Source organism: Zeus faber, assembly GCF_960531495.2.
Source record: "Zeus faber genome assembly, chromosome: 14".
In the NCBI taxonomy this organism is placed as follows: Eukaryota; Metazoa; Chordata; class Actinopteri; order Zeiformes; family Zeidae; genus Zeus; species Zeus faber.
In genome coordinates this window covers 19013033-19023232 of record NC_137200.1, presented here as the reverse complement: position 1 = coordinate 19023232, position 10200 = coordinate 19013033, and the positions used below count along the sequence as shown (strand labels likewise).

The following is a 10200-nucleotide window of genomic DNA, read 5'->3' as shown; positions in this document are numbered from 1 at the left end:
CGCGGGGCGGCGGCTCCTAGCGAGCACCCTGAGACAGGTGAGTGGGGCGCGGGGCGGCTCTTACCGAGCACCGAGCACCCCGAGACATGTGAGTAGGGCGCGGGTGGCGGCTCCTTCCGTGCGCCGCGCACCGTGACCGACAGGTGAGACAGGTGAGTGGGGGCGCGGGGCGGCGGCTCCTTCCGAGCGCCGCGCACCGTGACCGACAGGTGAGACAGGTGAGCGGGGTCCGGGCGGCGGCTCCTACCGAGCCCCGCGAGACGGGTGAGACAGGTGAGCGGGGCGCGGGGCGCGGGGCGGCGGCGGCGGCGGCGTGCCGGGCTTCGTTCCGCCGCTTCGTCCGAGGAGCCGGATCCCGGGGCTCCTTTTTAAAACACCGTGTCCGTGGAAATAAGTAAAACCTTGACCGACACACCCACCGCCGGGCGGGGGGGGGGGGCGTTCAAACGGCGATTTTTACCCTCGAAGACGTTCCAGCCAAATGATCCGTTTAAAGATGTCGTTAAAAAACTTGAACAGAGGGTGAGGGCGTTTGTTTTCAGTAGAACAAGAAGACAAACAAGTTCATGTTTTATTTGATCGTAAATACATTCTAATGTTTGGGATGCCCCACGCGGTTGATGATGCTGAGCGACGTCGCTCAAAATAGTTCAAAATGTATGTGCAGTATTATATTATTATTATTATTATATATTATAATATGCATTTTTGTGTAGTATTAATATTAATAATAACAATATTTGAAAGAAAACATGTTTGTTTGTTTTTTTTGTTCGTCTTTAAAGGCGGAACATTTGTCTGATGAATAATTAAAGAGTTTGTGTTGACTATTTATATTTTATAGCATTAGTGTTTATACTATTGTGTATATAACACTGTTTATACTATTGTATATTATACTATTGTAAGTGTATAGTGTTAAACATTATTTGATGTAAGTGTATAGTGTTATACTAGTATGTAGAAGTGTATAGTGTTATATATTTTATACAAGTGTGTGTAAAGTGTTATATGCTATTTTATATAAGTGTATAGGCTTATATACTGTTATACTATTTGATATAAGTGTATAGTGTTAAATACTATTGTATATTAATGCCTGCTTATTACAATTGTTGAAACGCAAATAAGCACTTATACCTCATAAGTGCTAATTTGCGTTTCAACAATTGTCAATGCATTAACTACCAAAGCAAAATGGTGAATTTACATATAAACTACAAGGAGAAACCATTGAATAGATAACTGCTATCTGTCCTGCACTTTTCTAGAATGTCATAAAAAAAAAAAATGTATTCTGTTTTCTCATGTTTCCAAGTCATAGAAACTAGAGGCAGATGGAGGGGACATTGGTCTTGAAACCCTGCGTTCCCGGTGGCAACCCTCTCATTCTGGGACCCCATCCTCCTCCTCCTCCTCCAAACGCTCAGGAGCTTCCGGATCGCGAAGCTTGGCCTCCACCCGCCTGTGCTCCCCCTCCGCCGCCGCCGCCGCCCCCTCCGCCGCCACCCCTCCCCGCGCCCTTCGCATCTCGCAATGTCCAGAGGCGCTCCATGAAGAAGCTGAACTGGGACGCCATTCCCAGCCAGTGCATTCTGGGAAAGCTGAACGTGTGGACGTCCCATCGGCCGCAGAAGGACCTGGTGCTCAACATCCAGAGTATGGAGGAGTTGTTCAGCCACGTGGACTGTCGGGCCCCGCAACGTAGGAGCCGGGCTGCGGGTCACAAGAGGTTCGAAGGCGCGCCTCCCTTTCCCCAGGAGCGACAGGTGATAAACTAGGACACCGGGCTTTTAATCGGGGCAGGTGAAATAGAGACGCGGCACCGCGGCCAGGTAAACGAACTTCGGCCAAATTCGGGAAATCATGTCTTGAAGGTTCCTCATGAACCGCTTCGTCGCTGAGGAAGTGCTTGGGTGTAAAAAAAAAGAACAATAGTCGCTACATTTTCTGCTTCCCCATACATGATGTCATGAACCCTTTTATGATTCTATGTTTGTTGCGTCATCTGAGGGACGACCGAACATGGAACCGTCTGGATTTATTATTTAGCGCTCCGGATCAGCAGTTTTGGTTGTTGTCGTTTCTCCTAGGTCTCCATTCTTGACTCCAAGAAGAGTATGAACATTGGCATCTTCCTGAAAACTTTTAAACGGTAAGGGGGGCGGGTGGGGGAGGCGTCTTTTTGAGATCCTTCATTAGAGGTAACGGGAGAAGAATAGACGACGCACAATCCGGCGACATGCGCCGCGAGACGGTGGGAGCAAGCTAAAGAGTCGAACCGAGGGCAGGGTGGAAATGGGGACATTTGAGCACTCCCAACTTCCACCGTGTCGCCGGGTCTTTATCGCCGTTGGTTGTATTCAAATCAGCCCAGTGAAAGAAAGTGCCTTTTTAGCGCTTAGTCACAAGATGTGAAATGACGCCCACATTAAATGAAATACCATCTTCGTCGCTCTACTTATCGGATAAGAAAATGATCGGTCTTGGTCCCCATTTAGTCTCCATGCTGAAGCTGCTTTGAGAGTCTGTACTGTACTAGATGCACCACTATAAGTTTTAAGGAGTGCACTCTATTGTGTGTTTATTGATGATGCAGCTTTGATGGTAATAATAATAATAATCTTGTATAGCACCTGTCATACACGACATGCAACTGAAAGTGCTTTACATTAAAATGAAGAGTGCCATCAAATGGCAATAATAAAAGCAAAGCAAATAATTGCGGAATTAATTTAGCCTTTTGAATGACCAACGGGGGCACATAGAAATTGAAGTTTGGTTTAAAAACATTATTTTTTTTTAAAATAAATACTGGGTGAATTACTTGAGACACTCCCGGTGCATGTTTCCCAAGAGATGATCGTCAGTGAAAGGCTTCGTCTGAGAAACTTTGCCAAACTTTGCGTCAAGTGCTTTAATTTCAATTATCTAAGGATGGGGGGGGGGAAAAGATGTTTGTAGACGCCACCAGAGCGTGACAGACAGGTAGGTGATGATACACTTGGATTGCATAATAACTCCAAGTTTACAGTTAATGTTCCTCCTACTTTGAATAGTAAAATACTCCAAAATAATCTAATCTGCAGTAGCTCCGTGCTGTAAAAAGGGGCTATAATCGAATTTGACTAAATACATTCATGCTGCAGGGGTGTATTCCCTAAACAGGATCAGGTGATGGCCCAGGATGGCGTCGCTTACGTAAGTGGCAACTGGCGGTTTGAGCTCAGCGGGTTCTCTAATACAGTGTATAATCTAATATATAATCGATATTTAAACGATCAACCAATCAGCAGAACGCTGTTCAGTACAGGGTCAATACGGAACGTGAGGTTTCATGCACATCTACAGAGAAAGGATTACTGATGGAACAATATTTAAACATTAAAAAAAAAAAAAAAAGTGTGGTGGATAGGCTGCGGCGTGCCATCTGCTGTGCGTCTCTGAGAACAAAAGTCAGAACAAACTTTTAAACAAGGCCTTGTAGATCTAATACGGGAGAAGATTCAGCAGCTGGATTGATTATTTTTCGCCTCAAATTTGTTCAGTGACAGATTTTGGTGGACTGATGAGGGGAAATCAGTGACTGTTTACCGACTCTATAGAACGGAAACCCAAAAGTGAAGCTCAAACCCCATTGGCGCACAGAACTAGGGGCCTCCAGGTGGGTGGCCCCACCAATTGAACAGTGTGTCCTGGGACAGGATGGTTCAGAGGTGTGTTAGAATGGCTAGATCTGAGTGTTTGTTTTTTGACCACACATTCAAAAACATTTTTTGGGGACCTCTGAGACCTATATTACCTTGTTGAAAAGGAGCATAATAGGGCCACTTTAATCCTTATTACTTAAAAAAAAAAGTGGTGCTGACGATACAATAAACACAAAAAACTTAAACTGATTTACAGTAAAGTGAATTATCTGTAGGTTCCATTTATACTAAATTGCCTTCACTTAAAATACGCTGTTTAAATAAAGACTGATAGGAAGCCTACACCAACTTGCAATTTAAACTTGTTTTTTAGTGTTTTCTTTTAAGAGGGGATATGTCACGAGTAATTATGTTGCGTGTACATATTGTGTGTGTTTGCCAAGGTATGGTAATATCATAGCCTATAATATAAGATATCGATATGCAGTATATAAAATGTAAGCATCTATCTATAGCTGCAGAAAATAAGATCCTAAGATATTGTGTAAAATTAGAAAAAAATTATTGCTGTTGCTGAGCGTTAAAACATAATCCAATGCATTTGCGCCGCAGTTAAGAGCGGATTACTGCTTCCTAAGTTAGAAGTTACATATACTGTATAGTTTATTTTTAAAGGTGATTATATACCTTATATAATATATATTATATAAAGAGTATACCCACTTCAATGCAGTAGAAGTACAAATTAGTATCATTCCTTATGCCAGATCATTTCCTTGGTCTGCCTCTGTAGGCCCGTGGCAGAAATGGTCGAGGACGTTCGTCAGTGTAACTGGCTCAGATTTGGAACGGGCAAACTCAAGGAGCTCTGCAAACTGCTTCCAGAGGACAGCGAGGTAAACACAAATATGGATGATTGGAAGTGCCATTCCAGGTCTGTGTTTTGTAGGCCTTTTTAAAATAAAAAGCTATGGGAAGTGAAACCATGCAACTGCTGGAATTACATAAGATTACGACCTATAAACTCTTTTCTCCAAAGGGACTTACAGTAACTATATTTCTCATTAGTAATCAAACTGTGTGTGTGTGTGTGTGTGTGTGTGTGTGTGTGTGTGTGTGTGTGTGTGTGTGTGTGTGTGTGTGTGTGTGTGTGTGTGTGTGTGTGTGTGTGTGTGTGTGTGTGTGTGTGTGTGTGTGTGTGTGTGTGTGTGTGTGTGTGAGAAGGGGTGGGGAGGACAATGCACGTGGGGTGTATCCTTAACAGCTAGATCTTTGGCCTACTGCGCCTTCCACCATTGTGGTGCAAGGGGTGAAAAGGGTCGTGACTGGGATGAGAAACCTCCGAGACCCGTCCCAACGTTAACGCTCTGCAGCCTGGAAGGGTGGATGAGCAGAATAGTGTCCACGATTTGGACTCTGACCACAAATTGTAGCTACAGAGAGGAAGCTTTCTGCACAGCAAAATGAAGAGTCCTGTTGGTTGAAAGGAGGAAGGGCCAATGCTGGGGGAAGCGTGCGGTCCAGACAGATAATCTTGTCATTTGCCAAGGAGGGACGCAAGCCTGGAGAAACTGTAGTTTACAACTCCTGTGGATATTATCAGATGTATTTAAAACAAACTCGACATATCTTAAAGTGCAAAGTCCTTTCTCATGGCTGCTATTGTTGTGGTTCAGTTAAAGCAGCTGTGCGCGTTCTGTGGAAACCTCTCTCTCTTACCTGAGGCTGATCAGTTCATGGTGCAGCTGGTCAAAGTGTCAGGGTGAGTTATTTTCCTTATTTATTATTTCCTTCAAAAAAAAAAAAACAATCTGCACAATAACATGAATGAGACTATTAATGCAAGATCCAGTGTCCATGCAAAGATATAAATCTACCCTGGAGAACGACCTCTGTGGTGGGTTGAGTCATCGCAGCACCGCGGGGGGTGTTGGGTGAATTCGGGGTGTGATGATGTGTCTCTTCGTCAGTTATGAAGAGCGTCTGAAGACGATGGTTCTGAGGGAGGAATTCTTCCCGCTCATGGAGGAGACAAAGAACTCTGTCGCCGTGATGATCAAAGCAGCCAACGGTCGGTGGCGCTCGCGATCCGGCTTCTCTTCCTCTCGAGTACTTACTTTGCTCTGAGGTCGCTCCGTGTTTCGATTGTTCTCTCAGCCTTCTCACCCTCTTTTAAATGTCGTTCTCCCCAGAGCTCCTCGCGTGTGACGACCTCCATTCAGTCATTCGGCTGGTGTTGAAAGCTGGAAACTATATGAATTCAGTCAGTGTTTACTCATTATACTCATTATACTTCCACATTAGTTACCATGAGTTTGAGCTGCCTTAATACGTTTTTACCCACAAACAAAATCCCCCTTGAAACGTGTGATGTTCAGGGCGGATACAGTGGCAACGCGACTGGTTTCAGGATGAGCTCCCTACTCAGGCTGGCTGACACGAAGGCCAACAAGCCTGGCATGAACCTCATGCACTTTGTCGCTAAGGTAATTAGGAGCGTGGCACGGATAAAGAGACATGGTATACTGACGTTATGGTTTCTTTTCAAAATATGACCTCTGGTGTTTCTCCTCCTGTCTCCCATATTTTTGCTTTCCCACCCTTTCGTCGTCTCTGCACAGCAAGCAGAGGACATAGACACTGAGCTGCTTACGTTTCCCAGCCAGCTCCAACACATCGCAATGGCGTCAAGGTGTTTGTCATCACTCAAGCTGAATCCAAATGCAGTCTTATTTAATACATATTTTAGCTGATCTGTTGTGAAAATGGGAAATTTGATCCTACTTGTATTACAAATTACTATACAGGATTTGTCAAGAAGAGGTCAAAGCAGACTTTTACAGACAAGTCAAAAAGATAAAGGAAGTGAGAGGCTATGCCAGCAGGCAGCCTGGCCTCCTCCAGCAGATGGACACGTTTCTCATGGTGAGGCTCTCCCACGTTACATTTGGGCCCTTTACTTCTTCCTTAACCATGTTGAGCAAAGTTGCCCTGTACTGCATCTCCCAATATTCTAGGCCAACTAGCTAAGAATATGAGAAACACTTTGATCCCTATCATACTCTATGTACTGTACTGCAATATTTGATGGAAAAGCGAGGACAAGCAGGGGAATTGGAACCAATTTGCTTAACTGAATTTAGACCCGTTTTCTAAAACTGTACGCAATGTTGGATTATTGAATTTTACAGAGGGCTGAAGCCAAGCTGGCCGATGTGGATTTTTACCTCAACGAGCTGAACTCCCTGAGTAGCGCGGTGGCAGAGTTCTTCTGTGAGGACCCGGCTTTGTTCAAACTGGGGGAGTGCTGCTCCATCTTCCACTCCTTCTGTAAGAAGTTTGACACAGCTGTGCAGGTGAGAACACAAGATCTACAAGCATCGTTGGGTTCGTGTAGCTTTCACAACGTTGAGCACACTTAAGGAGGCAAAGGGTTCATTGGGATTCTTGGCACCTATCTCGACTTTGCACCGGTTGTTTGTTTGTTTTGATAAGGCGACGATACATATTGCTCCACCTCGTGGTTGACATTTACACATTGTAACTTTAAAATCTCCTTGTATTCGTGTGCCTTCCACGCCACAGGAAAACCGAAGCCGAGAGGCAGCGGAGCAACGACGCAAGCGCAAGGAGAGCTTCCGCAGCACGGTCAAACGGCGCTCCACGTGGTCCGGTCTGGAACCTCCGCCGGACCTGGAGAGCTCCACCCTGGAGTCGGTGCTTCACAGCTTCCTCTCCACCGCAACGGAGGGCATTCCCCGGTGCAGGAGGAGTGCGCCGCCTCCCCCTCCAACGCCTTCCCACCTCACGTTGCGCACCCAAACATCGGCAGAAGCATCGAAAGCAGTTTTGGAAAGTACCCAAAGACAAAGCCCGGAGGGGAGGCCGCCAGAAGTGCACCAAGAGGAGCTGGAGCTCGTGCTGGCATGCAAGGAGGAAAGCGAGAAGATGCGAGAGATCACACGGAAGGTGCTCCGTTACCAAAACTGTAAATATGGCGAAGACAAAGGCTCGGGCAACCCTCACCGACCGGAGGCAGCAGAGTCTACCCCTGCCACCCCGGACGTGCCTTGCCCACGAACGAGGGACTTCTCATTTGGCAGCGACGGGAATCTGGGCTCTCCCTGGACTATTCTCAGCCCTTTTAACTGCCCCAGTGGGAACACACCCTTGAGCAACAGACGCCCCCCACATCTCAGACGCTCTTTCTCCATATCGGCTGGAGACAGGATGGAGCACGGAATCTCGAGGATGTCACCCAGCCAATCACTCGTTGCGACTACCTCCCCTTCTGCCGCTGCGATTTCCTGTCCACGCATGGTTCTGCTGGAGAATGTTGATGGAGGAGGTGATGGTCTACCACCTACCCCAGACGGTCTAACGACCGAAACGGTTCCATCAGGAGGATCCGCATCCCTTCCCGAATGTCCAGCCAAGAGAGGGCCGTCCACAGCACCCATCCTCAGAACCTGCTCCCTGGACGAGACCAGGAGGTCTCCGGAGTCAGGTTTCTGGCTGGAAGAGCTGATCCAGAGAGGCCTCTCTCAAAGGGCGAAGTCGTGCTCGGGGTCAGGCGCAGACTCGCCGCCAGAAGCAAAAGTAGGAACCTCGGCTGGAATCATCTCCTTCTTCAGACGCATTGGGACCAAGAGTAAATTGCTCGACGTAGAAGAACAGAAATTCTCAGTTACTTGATTGAATAAATTAAGACATAAATAAAAGTTTGTCTTTTATTTTTGTATATATTTTTTAAATGTATTAATTTATTTGTTTTTTGAATGAGATTTGTTTTCTTTTTGTCGGCTGTGTCCATTCAGCGGGACCAAAGCAAATAGGGAGTTGCTTTGTAATGCCAGGATGTCGATTTTTGGACGAGAGGCTAAGTCTAAAAACATAATTTTAAAGCATGTCTTGTTTTTGTATGTGTGTGCAATATGTGGAATAGTGTACTTTAACATTATTTAACTTTCACTTTTAATAAACTACTGGGCGAAATTTGGTTGTATTTTGTTTAAATATTTACAAAATTAAACTTTTTTTTTTTTAAGTTGCTCAAGTGCTTTCTACTGGATATCTCCTAGTGGTCAGTGACTGATTCCACTGCCTCGTCCCCTCTCATCTTTTATTTTCTTCTTCCAGTGTGTCCTCGACTTCTTTCTTGTGAGGTCTCTGTCGAGGTTCTCATCCAATCTCTTTAATTTTCCTTTATGTATGTGCCGAGAGAAGAGGAATGGGTTCTAATGATTGGCCATCTTGCTATCATCAAATATTACCACAGGCTGCCGTGCCTAACCTAAGTCACCGAAACCTTTACGTTTTAGTGCGATCGGTGCACGAGGCCACACTCATGGTGTTGCTCTTGGAAGGAGGGAGGGAAGGATCTTACTTTAGAGGCAGGTTGGGACGCAGCTGTGTAGAGAGCCTGCTAGTACCACTTTAAAGGGTGTGGGCTAATAGTAAGCTTGCACATACTACACCCTCAGAGGGTGTAGAGTCTGTCAGTTTAGCCAGTATTATGCAGGACCGTAGTAACCTTCCTACCTTACTAGAGAGGACAGATCCTGCCAGACAGACTGATGTAGTACTGTGTGACCCATTTAATCGTTCTTCCTCTCATCTCGGTATAAGCTCTATTGGGCATAGCTCTCTGACGGCTTTCTCTCCTAATCACAGTGTTTGTAGATTACCCAGCACTTCCTACCAGATATATCAATTCCCTGCTGTGCTTTTAGTTCCTCGAATTACAAATCAGGCTCTAAACAATACTACATCATTAAAATTAATATCAGGGAGGGAATTAGAGTGAAGGGCATCGATCAGCCTACTTGATGAGAATGAGACCAATGAGAATTGGTCTAATGAATATCAGATCACTCCCCTCCAAAGCATTCTTAATGATTTGATCGGAGACCAAAACCTCCATATGATGGTTCTATGTGAGATTTGGATGAAGCCAAACTATTTCTTATCACTAAACTAAGCTTCTCCCCCAAACTATGTTCACTCCCATGTTGCGCATTCATCCAAGAAAGGCGGTGGCGTTGCCCTTATCGCAAAATCTTCTCTTAGCCCCAATCCTGAATTTAACTTTGACTTTAAAACTTTTGAGGCTCTTATGTGGTCCTCATCACCACTGCTTAACTATCTCGCGGTGATCTACCGTCCTCCTGGCCCCTACTCCAGCTTCTTCCATAAATTCTCTGACTTTATTTCCGACATGGTGATGCACGCAGATAATATATTAATTATGGGTGACTTTAATATCCATATGAGCTTACCGTCTGCACCCCTTAACAGGGCATTCCAGACAATAATTTATACATTTGGCTTTACACAGCAAATACATGTACTGAACCATAATAATGGTTACACCATTGACCTCGTACTAACCCGGGGCATTGATACCTCTAACGTTGTGGTTCTCCTCTATACCTCTGTCATGTCTGACTACTATTTGATCAAATTTTAAATCTTAACTCACCGCCAGCGTTGCGAGTATGACCAGAGCTATAGCAGCCGTAACATTAGTACCTTAACTACCACTGCACTT

General features: G+C 45.3%; 1 protein-coding gene across 1 annotated transcript; it reads left to right on the top strand.

Annotated features, from left to right (window-relative positions):
- Window positions 1-1337: 1337 nt before the first annotated feature.
- Window positions 1338-8345, top strand: fhdc3 (FH2 domain containing 3; the record flags this gene model as incomplete). Its single annotated transcript, XM_080013496.1, has 11 exons — window positions 1338-1769; window positions 2094-2155; window positions 4444-4546; window positions 5327-5412; window positions 5621-5721; window positions 5843-5913; window positions 6029-6136; window positions 6272-6342; window positions 6458-6575; window positions 6842-7006; window positions 7236-8345. 11 exons carry the CDS (start codon window positions 1338-1340, stop codon window positions 8343-8345), a joined length of 2427 nt encoding a protein of 808 aa, XP_079869622.1.
- Window positions 8346-10200: the final 1855 nt, after the last annotated feature.